At 32.9% G+C, this 18007-nt stretch overlaps 1 protein-coding gene across 1 annotated transcript in view; it reads right to left on the bottom strand.

Annotated features, from left to right (window-relative positions):
- The window catches only part of LOC111625147, a 138379-nt gene that overhangs the window by 95255 nt on the left and 25117 nt on the right, over positions 1–18007 (bottom strand). The window contains exons 2-3 of the mRNA XM_023368192.1: positions 1725–1928; positions 882–1006 (exon numbers count right to left, since the gene is read on the bottom strand). Of these exons, the coding sequence (XP_023223960.1) occupies positions 882–1006; positions 1725–1928 (329 nt within the window). The remainder of the gene's footprint in view (positions 1–881; positions 1007–1724; positions 1929–18007) is intronic.

The raw sequence follows: 18007 nt of genomic DNA, 5'->3' as shown, positions 1-18007 counted from the left end.
ACAAGATCTACCTGCAACTTTTTTCAACTCCATTTGATGTGAAAGTGGAAGATGCCCCTCCAGATGTCCAACTTGAGTTGATAGACATCCAGTGCAGTGATGAATTGAAATCACAGTTCAAAAATTCTAATCTCCTCACATTCTACAAAGAACTGCCAGATACATCATTTCCAAAACTGAAAGACAATGCTCGATTTTGTGCAAGCATGTTTGGCAGTACCTATGTATGCGAACAGGCATACATAGGTACTGCCAAACAAGCTTGCAAGTTTTCGCTTATGAATTTAAACAAGTGCAAAACACGGAACAGGTTAATCAACGAGAATTTGGAAAATCTGCTAGTTGTTTCAACATCTGTCATTACACCAGACATGAAGAAGATTGCCGCCAGCATCCAATCTCAGCCATCGCATTAATCACTTGGAGGTCCGGCCCCCAGTCAGTAAACTTAATCCTAATTTGGCCCTTCTTCACAAAAGGTTGTGCATCCCTGTATAATGCAATCAACAATCTTGAAATTCCCATCTCAATCAGAATCTTAATCTTTTCCTTAGTTACACCTAGAGTATTGCCGTATTCTGGGTGTCACACTATCACATTGTAGTCTGTAATTTTTATATTTATGATTTTGTATAAAAATTATAAAACTTATTGTATAAGATATTATTTATATGAGTATTTAATAAAGAAAATAGTCTAAATATTTAATGCAATATTCAAGGATTATTCCATATTTTCTTTTTATATATTGGAGTATACAATACAAATACAATAATGTCTTTTGTTATTAATAAAAAAGTAATGACAATTTTTCACACAAACACATATATGTATATGTGTGCATCTATGTAACATTTAAATTTCAAATAATTATAATTTACCTCTATGCTGAAATAACCTCTGTCTACATAATCCCCAAGAAATAAATATCTTGTAGAGGCAGGTGGGCCACCAACTTCAAATAGTTTCATTAAATCATAGAATTGTCCATGTATGTCACCACATACTGAAAAAGACCAGGCAAATCAATAATTTTATTATTTACTCTTAAATTTATTTATAACTGCAAAGTAATGATATATAACAGATGACTGCTCCCTAACAAAACAGGTAGTCAATATTTTTAATGATTTTGATTTGAAAGTTGTTATTACACCATGTCTAAATTTCAAAGTTGTAACCGGCAATTAAGGCTCAGAATACCTTTTCTTTAAGAAAAAAAAGTAAAACTGTAGCTATAAGATAAAGAAAATGTAACAAAAATTCATTAATTTATCAGAAGTGTATTTTAAAAAATACTTTTCAGTGTTAATAGTTAAAAGCACTTTGTGTAAAATTTTATACCAAGTACTTTTAATAGCATTATAATTACATTGAAACATCTATTTAATTTTTTCTCAGGTACCATTAGATTTTAGCCTAAAATTAAGGCAAACTTAGAATAGGGATTTTGGGAAAATGATAAGAATCAATTGCAATGAATGAGTTTAATATATATGCCAAATAATTTCTTTTATTGCTTTTCTAATATAAATATTTAATGGTAACATCTTAAAATTCATATTATACTCAATAAAACTGAATGGAATAATAATAATAAAAATTTTAATCACAAATAAAAGTTTCTTATTCCACAAGTTTATTATATTTTGATTAAATGTAAATACATTAACTAGCAGTCATATGAACATCATAGTGTCATATTACAAATGTTTCAAAATTACCTGTTATTGGAGCATCAATGTCAAGCATTGTGCTCTCTTTTCTCAAAATTGCAGCACCTTCATTGATAATGCGTAAAGCACAACTTTCTTCCAATCTGCCTTCTAATATGAAATGTTGTTTTAAAACTTCTACCTGTGGTTTACCTGTCCTTGAATCAAATACTTCACTTGCTGTCAATTTATGACTAGGTGGAAGTGGAACAGCTATATAAAAATTATAAAATAGTTAGTACTATAACTTTTTAAAATGTTCATATTATTAAATTTTTTTTTGTAAAATACTTATATAATTCAGATCAGATAACAGATATTTATATTATTTTAGTATATTTTCATTACATTATCAACAAAACATCAACTTTCAATAACAACAACAAATAAGCAGCTGACAGCAAATTCCAAATATTAAAAATAAATGTGAAAAATATTCTGTAGAAAATTGACAACAGTTGTTACTATTTTATAATAAAACTCAAAACTAGAATAATTACAGTTAAATAAATAAAATGTTAAAATTTCCAAATTGAGAAATAGAATTAAAAAAAATAATAATAAAAAAAATGAAAATAAAGAGGAGGGGGAAAAATATAAATAAACTGAAATATCTAGACACTTATATATACATACATACATATAAATTGCAAATTTATAATTAAATTCTGTTAAATTGTAAAATTAAGTTATAAATATAATGTTTAAGAATATTATTAATCTTTTATTTTTTATTTAAAATTCGTTATAAAAAATTACAGTAGAGAGTCGTTTATACGAAAGTTGGTTATCCGAAACAATTCCAGTCAGCAAATTTTAATTTTTGCTAGTGCTGTGGCGCTACAATCTTTAGCTATATCTTGGGCTATTCCAATATTTTTTTGGTTGATGTGTGTTTTAGCTGGCAGCACTGGCACTTTTGTGTGGTGTTTTTCTAAGGACTGTGTGTTGTGCTGAATCAAACGTTTTTGATACTAGATTAACTTCTAAAGTATAATTTTTTTTGTTTTTATATTTTTCAATATATTTATTTTGTTTGTAAAAAATAAATAAATAATTTTTAACGATACAATAGCCATGATTATTATTTTAAAAAGTTTACATTAGGCTTAACATCGACGAAAATTCAATGCGAAGTGACACTCAACGGAGAAAAATTTCAACACAGGATAGGTTAATATTAGAGATGACACGAATATTCGGCTACTATTCAGTATTCGGCCTATTCGGCTACTTTTTTTAATATTCGGTATTCGGCCGAATAGTATGCAACATTCGGCCGAATATCGAATCATGAAAAAAAAAAAACGCACATATTACTCAAAAATGTATTTATTTTAATCATAAATTATTACATTTAATACTTAAAATCTATCAGTGATAAGTTGTAATGAATGAAAACAATTTTTTCAGCATTTGTTGATAGCAAACGATTGCGCTTTTCCTCATAAACTATACCTGCTTCTGAAAATAGCCTCTCACTATATACACTACTGCCGGGAGACGATAGATAAATCTTAGCGAATTCTGTCAGGCTTGGATACTGTTTTGCGTTTGCTGACCACCACTTGTAAAGGTCTGCCGTCAGATCTAGGCGAACAGTTTTCATATAAAGTGATACAGTGATATTTTTTTTAGTAATAATTAGTAACGCAATTTGATGTAACAATGAACAAATAATGCATGTTGTGACATGATCTACTCGCAAATAAAACAAATGTGCCCGCAGTGTCGCTACCGCACCGACCGCAATGTATCAGGTCGTAACATATCACCCGCGAAATGTACACATATTTTGCCGAACATTCGGCCGCCGAATATTCGGCGCTTCGGCCAAGAGCGTAGCCGAATGTTCGGTATTCGGCAAAATCACTATTCGTGGCATCACTAGTTAATATATTTTTTCGTACATAATTGGTTATCCGAACAACCCCAGTCCCCAATTGATTCAGATAAACGACACTCTACTGTATTCAAATTCTGGGCAGGGTGCCCCAAATTCGTTTCGTTGCGTTAATTGGTGAGTTTTGCGTCTATTTTTGGCCTGCTCGTGCCTTTAGATTGTGCTCTTTTTTACTTTGCGCTATAACGAAGCCATAGGGGAAGCGGTTACTGAACCTCCCAGTGGTCCTGCCTGTGAGTAGCCCCTAGTGGGCGAAACTAATCAGTAACTGCGACAAGTTGAACACATTCAAACAGTCCTTTTAAGGACTATGGCCAAAAGGCCTAAAGTCTCTGAGACAGACGACGAGACATCCTCCCAAGAGATGGAGGTGTCTCTGCAGCTAGAAAGAGTGATGTTCGCGGAAAGTATCCGTGATGAGATACAAGAGTACATGTCAATGAACAGCACATGTAAGATGACGTCAAAGCATGCAGCGTTCATCTACGAGAAAATTGAAAAGATCATCAACATAATAAGGAAAAGTGAAGAAGATCCACTGAGAAATGTAATGGACTCTATTAACACAAAACTTGACAAGGTCCTTTCTACGACAGTGCCTGTACAAAGTTATGCTCAAGCAGCAGCTAAAAAGATGAAACAGCAGCCCAAGGAGATAATATTGGTGGAGCCGGAGCGGGAGGGTGAAGACCCAGAAAGAACTAAAGATAGATTAAAGAAGAACGTTAATCCAAGACAGCTGGGAGTGGGAATTCAGGCTGTCAGAAAATTGAGAAGAGGTGGTATCGCGATAGAAGTCAGTACTGAGGAAGAAAAGAAGAAGTTAAGAAGAGAGATAGAAGAAAAGACTGGCCTGAAGACTAGAGAGCCAGTGAAGAGAAGACCTCGGATAGTTATCTATGGAGTATCTAAGGACGCTTCAAAAGAAGAAGTAGAGGAATGCTTATTTGAACAGAATGACATATTGAACTGTAATCTAGATATTGAAGACTATAAAAAAGAAGTAGAATTGAAATTTAAGTATGGAAATAGACAAAAACAGACAGTAAATTGGGTAGCAGAGGTTAGCCCAAGAGTGCGCCAAGTATTGTTGCCAAAAAAGAAAATTAATCTGGGATGGTCCAGATGTGGCATAGAAGAGTATATAAACGTTACACAATGTTACAAATGCTGTAAGCTGGGACATATTGCTAAGAATTGCGAAGAGAAAGACATTGTCTGCAGCCAATGCGGACAACAACATAGATTTAAAGAATGCCCGAATAAAGGACGTGCCGATTGCTGTAACTGTAGGAGGGAGAAGTTGAAGGATACATGCCATAATGCGTGCGACAAAAAGTGTCCCCTAATTCAGAAAGTGAGAAGAATGATAATAGCCAAAATAGATTATGGCTCTAACTGATCTAGAAGAGCTTCAAACGATTAAAGTTTTACAAGTAAACACTCAGAAATCAATAGGGGCCACTTCTATGTTATGCAAGATAATGGAAAGAGTAGATATTACCATAGTACAGGAGCCCTACTGTCCAAGAGGAACACCGGGCTGCCTACGTGTATCATACCGAATACTATATGATCATTGTGAGACGCCGAAGACATTGATAATAGTGAACAATAAAAATATACCAGTTGTATACTACACGCAATGGAGCAATAGTAGAATGACGTGTATAGAAGTTGGACGTGGAAACAATAGTGTCTTATTGATAAGTATCTATTGCCCAATAACAGAGGACTTAGGTCCCCTTTTAAGTGAACTAGATGAATTGATTGGACATTTCAAACATAAAAACATAGTTATAGGAGGTGACTTGAATGCCCACTCACAGTTGTGGGGCGATCCCAACGACGATGGGCGAGCAGAACTGTTGTTGGATTTTGTCAGCTCTAATGAGATGCACATATTAAATGATCCTGAATCACAGCCAACCTTTGAAGGGCCAACAGGCCGCAGCTGGATTGATATCACAATGTGCAATAACAGAGCACTTAGACTAGTTCAAGGCTGGGCTGTTTCTCCAATTTCAAGTCTCAGTGACCATAACTATATCTTCATGACAATTGGACAAAGTGGATGGACTGCAGAAGATGATATGACACATTATGCTATCAACAGAGCAGATTGGAAGCTCTTTCAGGAAAAACTGGAAAGAGCTATGGAAAACATAAGCTTGAATGAAATACAAAATAGGCAAGAAGCCGAAAACAAAATAACAAGGTTTCATATGACGGTAGTAGAAATATGCGATATGACCATTCCAAAAAAGCAAAATAGGAGAAGAACAGTTCCGTGGTGGACAAAGGAGTTAGGGGAAATGCGGAGAATTAACAATCAACTCCGCAGAAGATATCAAAGAGCGAGAGATAATCTGGAGAGAAGGAGGAAAAGAGGAGAATACTTAGAACATTGTAAATTGTATAAAGGAAAAATTAAAGAAATTAAAATTAAATCCTGGAAGGAGTTTTGCACTAGAAGTTCTAGTAAACCATGGAACTATATTTATAAGGCAAGTGCGGGTAAGCTGAAGCTACCTCAGTACCTTACAGCACTAAATGTTAATGACAGGTACACAGAAGGATATGAAGAGACGGTACAAACTCTTATGACAGAGTTCTTCCCAAATGATGACCACAATAATGACATGACAGAGCATAAACAAATAAGAGAGGAAATAATCGGACCATACATTGGGCCGACTGATCCGACATTTACTATTGAAGAAATTCAGAACGCTGTACAACGACTCAGACCAGGGAAAGCACCTGGACACGACGGAATGGTTGCAGAAGTAATCCATAAGATCTGGGAAATAAGCCCCAATTATCTCAGCAGTATTTACAATTTGTGCCTAAGATTTGGGATCTTCCCAAAGATTTGGAAGATTGCGAGATTGGTTATTATTCCCAAAGGTGATCAAGTGGACAAGAGTCTAGCTAAAAGCTACAGACCCCTGAGTCTACTTCCGACAATGGGGAAGGTGATGGACTTTCTTATAAGCCAGAGAATTACACAACATCTGATTAAACTGAAGTATCTAAGTCCAAAACAGCATGGATTCCTACCGAATACCTCAACGGAGGATGTAATTTGCAAAGTCGTCGATGGTATCAAAAGAACCTTGGATCAAAATAAGTATTGTTGCGGCATAAGTTTGGATATTAGAGGGGCCTTTGACCATGCATGGTGGCCCCTCATCTTAAAGACCTTAAGAACAGCAAAGTGTCCAGCAAACATATATGAAGTAGTATCAGACTATCTTAGTAATCGAAAGATAATCTATCAAGCAAGTGGCACAAATATAGAGAAGGTGCTTAGTAGAGGATGTCCACAGGGGTCAAACTCAGGACCCCTGTTCTGGAACATTGTTTATGATAACTATCTGAAGACAGAGAAAGGAGAGGGAATCATTGAAATGGCATATGCGGATGATACCATTATTCTGTTTGGCTCAAATTCAAGAAGAGACATAGAAGAGAAAGGCAAGAAAATATTACAACTAGTCTCAAATCGGGGAAAAGAGCTAAAGCTCTATTTTAACCCCATAAAGACGAGGGCAATTGTCTTCTCAAAAGGAAACACCCCAGATTTATACAAAAGAACACCAACCATAAGAATGGAAGGTCAAAGTATTAAAGTTGAAAGACAGATTACTTATCTGGGTGTGGTGCTGGACCATCGTTTGACTTGGCTGCCACATGCAAAATATATAAAATCGATAGCTACAAATTTATTTAATGCATTGGCCAGAGTGGCCAAGGCTAAGTGGGGCCTCACTACAGAGGCCATCAATACTATTTACAAAGGGGCGTTTATACCTAAGGTAACATACGCTGCAAGTGCGTGGCATGAAGCCACGAAGAAAACCTGCATAAAAAGGAAACTAAGAAGCACGCAGAGAACAGCACTGCTAAGAATTACGAGAGCTTACCGTACAACTTCTACCGAAGCACTTATGGTAATAGCGGGAACAACGCCAATTGACCTAGTTGCACAAGAAAAGGCAAAAACATACATGTGCAGAAGAGGTCACAATATCATACTAAATGGGACTTCTCTCAGTGAAACAGATTATGAATGTCAACCAACTGCAATTATACTACCAAGAACATATAATCGCAAGGCCATTGTAATGGCAGAAGAAGAGGAGAGTGGAGAAATGGAAATCTTCACTGACGGATCGAAGGTTGAGAACCAGGTGGGAGCCTCTTACCTGGTCATGCAAAATGAAAAAGAAATATATCATGACAAATTCAGACTTGATGACCGGTGCACTGTGCACCAAGCCGAACTTTTTGCCATACTTCAATCAGTGAGATGGATCATCTCCACCCGACTGACCGGCTCCATCATTATTGTAAACACTGATAGTAAAGCTGCTATTTGCTCTCTGCAGCAATTTAATGATAGAAATATTATGGCATTAGAAATTAAGAACTTAATTAACAAACATGAACTGAATATTAAAATAAAGTGGGTTAAAGCCCACGTAGGCATTATGGGCAATGAAAGAGCAGATGCTCTGGCCAAGGAGGCCACATTACAGAGTGAAATAGCATATAACAAAATACCATTGTCCTATATTAAGAAAATGCTTCGACAAGAATCCATACAGGAATGGCAAGAGGAGTGGAGCTACAGTGAGAAGGGACGGCATACCTTCTGGTTGCTTCCTAACATTCAAGAAAGGATACATGATCTAAACTGGCTCCCAATAGATCATATAATGACACAACTGTTGACTAATCACTGCAATACTAAAGAATACCTGAATAGGATCGGCAAACATCAAGATATATCTTGTGAATGTGGAAATGGAAACCACAGCTTGGAACACGTTATAAATGACTGTTCAAAATACGACATGGATAGGATGCAGCTACGGCTGTTAATCACAGAATGCCTGAATACCACTGAATTAGATTTATACAGAATCATTAGGACTAAAACATTAGCCCAAGATATGAAAACCTTCATGCGCAAAATTCTGTCGTGAGGGAGGGAGGGAGCGAGTTGCTCCCTTAGCGACAAGAGTCGCAATCGTGTAAAGGCAAGATGCCTATGTTTTAATGTTTTGTATTAAATTAGTTGTATGTATTAAGACTTTTAAAAGTATTATTGTAAATAAGAAATAAAGATAGCGTTTCCCTTGTGGTGCAGATAGCGGGACAAGGGTGACTCTGATCCCCAATTGGGGAAATGATGACTATCCAATGAAAAAAAAAAAAAATGTATTCAAATTCTGTGTTTTCAAACACTTATTCATCTTCAGAAATGTAAAATAATTCAAATATCTGATAATAAAGGAGTTGTCATAGCAACTGTTTCTGTATTTTTGATTCAAATCATTTTAGATATCCTTAAGATGAACAAAGATATTCAAAAATATTTAAATGAATTTTCAGTAAAATTTAGATATTATTAATATTTTAAAAATTAATTTTAAAAAAACTGATGAACTGAAGAACAAACAATTTTTATAAAATGATATGAAAGATAAACACACATTATTTTTAAAATAAAAATGTAATAAATTTATAATGGTTGTAGATATAATAAATTAAATATATCATCACAAAGAAAGGAAATGTTAAACAGTTTTTAAAAATTAAATTTTTTGGTGTTAAAAAACAAATATCACACACAAGAAAAAGTTATAAGAATACTGTATATCTAATAGATTCAAATGAAAACTGAATGTTAAATATTAATTTTTAAAAAATTTCAGCTATAAGTAAAATATTTTTTTAAAAAGTTTTACATTTACGAAAATTACACTTGCCAACAGACTACAACTGTTATTTTAAACTTGTAAAGAAAAATCTATTGATATATGTTATTCAAATGAAAATTGTCACAAATAATTTTATGTAAAAATATAAATTAGAAACCAAATTCAAATTCACTTTATGATTTGTTTTATTTTAATTATTGAAAAAAAACCAGTAAAGTTTAACTTATCCAGCTGATTTCAAAACTCTGGCTCTAATCCCAAAACAACAATTCTTTCTGACACTTTTACTATTGTCTATAGAACAAAAATAACTTTGAAATATAAAACATTGGCATTATGTAAACAATTCAAATATAAAAGGAAAACAAAAAACAAAAAAATATATTTTGCAATGAAATGATAATTTTATTTTAAAATATATTTTAAAAAATCAAGAAGGCTATTAATTAAAAATACTCTGTTGCAAATCAATATTTAATAGTTATGTTTAACATGAAATAAATTTATAATACAGCACTATAACATTTTTACACCTATCTAATATATATATTAGATAGATGTAAAAATATGTAGAAAATATAAAAATATCTTGGGAATTTAAATCAATCAATGCAAACTTATGTAAATACTAGTGAAAGAGAAACCAAATATTGAAGAGAATATTGTATTCATCTTGAGAAATTAAAATGGAATATAGTAAATCATTTATATAAAATTTTTGGTAAATCTTTATTATGAAACAATAGATCTTTAAAAAATAATATTACTGAATGTGATAAAAAAAATCATTTTAGAAAAACAAAGTTTTCCATTAAAACAAGATAATATTCTGGTGTGGTGATCTAATCATTTTTATAAATAAAGTTTTAAAGATTTTCATAAAGTTTTTAAACTTTAACAAGTTTTAGTTAACTTATATGCTTATGTAATTTGCTTTACATACAAATTAAAATAATCACACACATATATACTTAAAATATGTTCACATTTTATTTTATAACATTTTAATAGGATGATAATTTTCTATAATATGATGATATGATGATAATACTTCATTAATTCTTTTAAAAGGTCTTTTTTGAAGAAATATTTTTTAAAAAATTGACCTTTTAAAAGAATATAAAGAAAACCACACCATTGATATAATACATATCTATTACTTCATTAATGTTAAAATAAATATAGTCATTAAATATGCAATTTTTAACAATGATAGGTGTTTCATTAATATTCATGAAATTTGTACTGTATATGATAACAATGCAAAATAAATTTTCATGAATAAAATGTTTGAAAACTTTTTAAAAATTACAAATATACAGCAATACCTAGACTTACGCGAACTCGGAGTTACGCGATTTTCAAATCTCGTTGATTCGTCTTTTGTTTGAGTGCCATGCAACTCTTGATTACTCACTCCCCCACACTATTATTCAGCTTACATGTTCGGATGTGTCGCACGAAATTGACACACAGCTACAATTTATTTTGTGTTATTTATTTCTGTGTTTGTTATATCTACGGAGACTCGAGAGACTATGTGGTGATTTCTTGTAACCGTGAACGAATCAAAAGATGAGATAAGATTAACAAGAACATTTATTAGCTTACATACATCCAACTTGGATTTTACACAAATTGTGAAATTATACCCTGACGTACGCGGTTATCGCTTGGTCCCACCTATCACATAAGTTCGGGGTATTACTGTATTGCAATTTTTTAAAATAAATTAAGGTGATTATTAATATTAAGAAAGAAATAAAAACTTTTTTGTATTTAACTTCTCTGGAAAACTGGAAGAGTAATGAAAATGATGAAATTTTGCAATGTCTGACAAGCTAGCCCATAGAAAAACATGTGATCTAGTGACGTAAGCATTAGTTAACTTCCCTGTTGTGTGTGTGTGGCGCCATCATCTCTCATTTCTCGAATTTTCCATCTTTTCTTTCTTTATCTACGCAACAAACACCATAACATCCCCAAAACCAGTTTATTGCAGTACATTCTATTTTGTTTTTATACAATATTCGTTATTTATAAGTACATTTTTCTTATTTAAAAACATGTAACAAAAAATTGTGGTGTTTTGGGGTCCATAATAGATTTATGGCATTTCAATTCATTTCAATGGGGAAAATTGATTTGACATACAAGTAATTTGAGTTATGAGTTCCATCACAGAATAAATTAAACTCTTAAGTCAAGGCACCACTGTATTTTTAAATTTTAGTGCAATTTTTTAAATACCAGGAAAAAAACTAACTTACTTTTTTTGTAGAAACAAAAGTTTATTCCTTCAAGTTTTTATTATTTTTGAAACTGAATTGAAAAGTAATTTTAGGAAGTTTTCATCTCACGAGGACATTATATATTTACAATAGAAAATATAAAGCCAGTTAATAATGAATTAGCTAATACATTTGAACAAATGAACTTCACAATTAACTGAGATACAAAGTTCTACATTATCCAAGGTGAATTTTAAGAAAGAACATTGTCAACAATGACAAGAGAATGTAAAGTAGTATAGTATAATTTGTTAGTTATAACTGCCTCAAATTTCAAGGGCAAATACCATCTCCTTCTCATTTTATTTTATTTGAAAATCATTTAGAACATTAATTTGTTTTTGTAAATAAATTTAAATGTTTTATACAAAGTCTTTTAGACTTCAAATTTTTTTTTGTATATATCTTCAAAATAGTATATTTTTTACATTTTTTTAAACTTTATTTAGTAAATTAATTCAAATATTATAATTTAGAAATTTTGATCACCTGTTAAGCCTTAACTCCCTAAATTACACGACGTTGACTTTGACTCTGAAAACTAAATATGAATCTTTGATAAAGCAAACTAACCAGTGTTCCCCTAGTAATTTGTATTACTAGGGGAATTAACATGAGTTGACTGTATTATGAAACTTTCATGATATAATATGCTTCTTTTTCTTGAGAATTGAAGGATCTTTTCTAGATTTGTGGATTATGTTGGGTACCCAGATTCAAAAATTTTTTTAGTATTCAGAACTATATGAATTGGTATCATCTCTCTTGTTTGTAATAGCTCAGTTACTGCCCAAGTATTAAGTCTAAAATATCATAAATCTGATTGTTCTTTCACTTTTGACAAGCATAAATAATAGAAACACAATGTTCATGCTTACACTCCCTATTTCACTAGGCAGGCTTCAGGATATGAATGTTCTGTAATGTCATCAGATATATATCCTTTGAGCATGTATAGATATGATTGAAAGATAACTAGACATCAGCTCCCTATTCTATAATCATAGACCCAGTTATGAACTCAAATTGAGCAGGCTAGTAATAACATAAAATATGTATGATATATATATACAATAAGACCCCGCTTAACACTGATTCAATATAACGCGGTCTGCTTGATGCCTAAAAAATGCTGAAAATTTATGCTGATTCAAATTAACGTGGTATTTCATTGATTCGTATATAATACAATATTTCCAAACACAAACCAATCAGCAAAAGGTGGCAATTTGTCGTAGAACTAATTCCCTTAAATCCATGTTTGTTTTGTGCAATTTTGGAAAAAATATAACATTATGAATGCCATAGGAAATAGTGACTTGGCTTGGCAAGAATTAACTGATAAATGCATGAACAAAGTGCAGAAGAAGTTATGGCTGAAGGTATCCAAGAATTCTCATCGAGAAGAGCCTATTGCTGTATTGTTAGGTTGACAAAATTGTCAACTTAATCGATACAGGAGATGTAGACAAGCAGGATATTGGGAAGTTACTAAAGATTTCTGGTAAAAGCCTTACCAACGATGATTTCAAGAACTGGCAGAACAAAGAATTCATGTAGAACTGGAAAACAGAGATTCTGAAAACAAAGAACCCAAAAAATTTCTCTACAGATTTCCTTAGTAAAAGTTTGGTAAGATAATCGAAATCATTGATCAAATTGTAGTGAATGATCCAGATTTTGAAAGGAGTGCAAAAGCAGAATGAGACTTTTGCACTCCTTTCAAAATCTAGATCATTCGCTGCTACTGGTATTTGCTTAAGGAGAGAAAACAGCAACAAATGAAACTTGAAAACTTTATTAAAAAAAAAAAAAAAAGAATTTCAAAAAAGTCAGGACCTTCGTCACAAAAAGATAAACTATTAATATGCCCGCAAGGATTTTGCAATTTGATAGAAATAGCCCTCTCTCGGTACTTCACTACTGTGTTTCCCTGAAAATAAGACATCCTCTAAAAGTAAGACCTAGCAGAGGTTTTGCTGAATTGCTAAACATAATGCTTCCCCTAAAAGTAAGACCTAGCAAAGTTTTTTTTTACTTGTAACGGTTATCAACAGATGGTTGAAAGTGGCCGTTGGCTTTTTGAAAGTACAGCCACTGATTGGTCAGCAGACAACACGCCACATGGCATGATTTGCATAAGACTATGGCTTGGGAATCACAGATTTGCATAACGTTATGGCTGGTGATCGCTAATTGGTCGGCCAGGAATCACGCCACATCACATTTGCATAGTGCTACGGTTCAGTAAGCACTAATTGGTCATCGAGCCTGAGGTAGACGCCATAAAAAGTTTAAGTTGAAGCGAGAGTGGGAAGTCCACTCCAGCACAGGAACTTCATAAGTTCACTTCAGTCTGTGACTTCAGTTTTATTGACGTTCAGTTGGACATGACCGGATATACGTCACTCTCGTCTAAGTTCAACTTGTGAATTTTTTTTGTTCAACAATAAATGTGAATTCTTCTTCACAGAAAAATAAGACATTCCCTGAAAATAAAACCTAGTGCATCTTTGAGAGCAAACATTAATATAGAACACTCTTATTTTCGGGGAAACAGGGTAAGATTCTCAATCATTACTTGTTGCTAATTTGATAAAATTACTGATAAATAAATAAATTTATAAATACTTATAGTAAAGTATTGGATCAGTTACCCCAGTACCTCTTTGTAGACCATGTTTATGGTACAGCCTTTTGGGGCTAAGATGACCAGACTACTCGCAGAGCTTACTCTGGAATATGCGACATAGAACTGTCCATGAGAAAAACAGTCTTCACTCAAGTCAATGCCGGCTATTTTCAGTGACCGTCCTTGTGATTTATTAATAGTCATGGCAAAACACACCTTGAGAGAGAACTGTGTTCTCTTAAATTTGAACGAATATTCTGATGGTATTAATGGTATTCTTGGGATAAAAACTACCTCTCCCTGAGCACATCCAGTGATCACTGTAGCTTCTACAATGTTCTTATGCAAAGCTTTCACTTGCAGTCTCGTACCATTGCATAATTTCGGTGGATTAAGATTTCTTAATAACATTACAGGTGCTCCGACTTTAAGAATGAGTTTGTGATGGCAGACCAGGAGGATTCAGAATACTGTAAGGTCTCTTTTTATGCGATTTTGAAGTTGTGCGGTTTGTATTTCATCCAAAAATTTCTTGGACAAACATACATATAGGCTTGTTTAGGAAGCCCGCGTATAGACAGTCTCCAAAAATCGTGGAACGCTCGAAGCTCACTCCATTTGTTCCACTGACATATAACGTTTATGGATGTAAACGACAGCTAGATCCACCTTAATCGCTTTAGTTCCTAGCAATTTTTGATATAAATGTAATTAAACATTAAAAATACTTAAAACTGAAAAAAAACGAAAAAAATGCGTCGATTTTGAAGAAAAAGCTTCAAAGTTTAACTTCCTTTGTCTCGCCCTTCTGTGAAATTTAACACCGATGAGTCATTGTTTACACATCTGGATGACCTTGAACACAGCTGAAGTTGGATTTTCCGGGGCATTCTCATAGACGTCGCGGGAGGACAAGGGTTTAAAGTAGGGTGAACACTAGCTGACCGTATATTTTAGTTCCTAGCCCGAGTTAACTCGGGCTAGGAACTAAAATGGTTTTAATTAACTCTTCACATCCAGATGTCAGTGATTTGTTTTTAGAGTGAGCTTTTGAAATTCGGGGATTTCCCTTGTATTACTTTTCAATAAAATAAACTGAATTAAGTTTGAATACAAGTTTATTTTAAACTTTTATATGAATTTCTTTCATATATTCGAAGTAATTTAGTAAGCAGCCTATTTCTTTTAATTTCTGCAATCTTTTTTATGCTGTTTTAAGTTAATTTTAACTCGTTGTTTTGGTTTTATGCGATTTTAGAGAATTACGGAACGTATCCCTACTTTTCCAACGCAAGTAAAGTCTTATTTTATGCGAATTTTTTATATGCGCTTTTCTGTAGAACGTATCCACCGCATAAAACGAGACCTTACAGTATTAAGAAATTCTGTTGGATAGTGGATGGCATCATCCTTTTGGATCACTGAATCAAAAGACCTGTATTCAAGATCTTTAGCTTCAAAGGCCTTTAATAGAATATCATTAATTGTGACTGCTTTATTGTTTCTCGGAGTTAAGATAGCATACTCGCACAACCATTCTGTGGGCTTCTTTTTGATGTTACTTATATCAGGACTAGCTGTTATCTGTGGCTTTGCCCACGAGGATTTCGCAAGCAAACCCTATTTATATTCAGTATTTAAACAACCATAGTAATTGTTATATAACACCTACCGCTGAAAATGATAAGAATTGCCAAGAATCAAACAAACTATCAATATTTTCAATTTGATCAATTTTCTGGAACGTTTACAATTGTTCTATAATCGAACCAATATGCAATAACAAATTTGAATTTAAAACTGTTTGAACATTTTTAAAATCGAAATAGATAAAAATATTTATAACAATGTCTGAAATGTTATCAATTTAGTACTCAATGAAGACTAAATGTAGTTGAAAACAAAAAATCGCATCTAAAATAGTACAGTAAAAGCTGTTCTTCCAATTAATCCTTAATTCTCTACCTCTCCCCTGCAGGGAAATTTCGAAAAATTCCTTCTTAGTGTGCGTTTTCATGACATACCTTAACTGTGTAGACTGCATCTAAAATGGTACAGTAGAAGCCGTTTTTCTGGATAAGCTTTAATGCTCTCTCTCTCTCTCCCCCCTGCAGAAAAATTTCAAAAAATCCCTTCTTAGTGTGCATTCCCATGGCGTATCCTATTTTCTGGAACGTTTACAATCGTTCTATAATCGAACCAATATGCAATAACAAATTCAAATTTAAAACGGTTTGAACATTTGATTAAAAAATCAAAATATATGAAAATATTTATAACAATGCCTGAAATGTTATCAATTTAATACATCTAAATACTCAATGAAAATTAATAGTAGTTGAAAATGAAAAATCGCATCTAAAATAGTACAGTAGAAGCTGTTCTTCTGGTTAAGCCTTAATCCTCTCCCTCTCCCCTCCGCCTAGGAATTTCAAAAAATCCCTTCTTAGTGTGCGTTTTCATGACACCCTAACTGTGTACCAAATTTCATCTCTTTAGGTTCAGCGGTTTGCTCTGGGCAATGATGAATCAGTCATTCAGTCAGTCAGTCAGGACAAGTAATTTTATATATTTAGATAAACTAATTAATATATTATTATACATTTTTGTGTACATATGTTTGTGTGTTATTTAACATATATTATTATACAAATTAATATAAAAATAACTTAAAATTAAAGTTTTTTTTTTTTTTAAATTTTTGGTTGCGTGTTTTCCTATTCCCATTTACTCTATGTTAAAATGGTCTTGTTTAACGCTGTTTTGCTTAGTGCTTTGTTGTCTAGGAATGCATCCCCTGCATTAAGCAAGGTCTTACTGTATACACACACACACACACCACATCTTTTCATACGTTTCCAGCACTTCATAGTTCTAACAAATGTTTTCAGCTTGATTTACAGGCCTTCTTCAGGTTAGAAGCCATTCCAATTAGGAGTTATGCTGTGTTCCAAAACTATGAAGAAGTACAGTAGTACCTCAGGATACGAAATTAACCCATTCTGAAACTGAGATCGTATCATGAAAATGTCGTAAGGTGAATCATTTTTCCCCATACGATTACATGTAAAACCAAATAATCTGTTCCAACACGAAAAACACACTCAAATTAAAGCTAAGTAGTACATTGAAAAAAAATAACTTTAGTAAGGAAAATACTGAAAAATGCATTTTGTAGTTATAAATGTATAAATAACCATAATAGAACAATAATTGATTAAAAAAAATGTAGTTTTATTTGCACTTTATCTTTCAGGATAGACAACGGTGGATATGTAAACTAGTGGCGGAGGAGAGGAAGAAGGGAAATACAGTAGAGCATCGATTATCTGACCCCCGATTAACCGTCACCTCAGTTAACCAACCGCGTTCTAGTCGGCAAATTCAAATGTCCGCTAGTAATGTGGCGCTACAATATTTGGCTATGTCTTGGCTACTTTAATATTATTTTTACGTGTTTTAGCTGGCAACACTGGATAGACCATAAAAGGGAGCCAGTATTTAAACGAGGCTTAATTTTCTAATTTTTAGCGATACAATAGCGACAATTATTATTTTAAAAAAAAATTTGATAGGTTTAACATGGAGGAAAATTCAATGCGAAGTAGGTTAATAGCAATATACTAATATGCTAATTACATGGGATATAATAATATACTACACTAATAATGGATTTTTTCATACTTTTCGGTTATCCGACTTTTCAATTATCCGACCAACCCCAGTCCCCAATT

This window comes from Centruroides sculpturatus, unplaced genomic scaffold, assembly GCF_000671375.1.
Source record: "Centruroides sculpturatus isolate CEXI.00-Female unplaced genomic scaffold, Cexi_2.0 scaffold384, whole genome shotgun sequence".
Classification (NCBI taxonomy): Eukaryota; Metazoa; Arthropoda; class Arachnida; order Scorpiones; family Buthidae; genus Centruroides; species Centruroides sculpturatus.
Note: the sequence above shows the minus strand (reverse complement) of the source record. Positions and strands in the feature narration are given on the sequence as shown.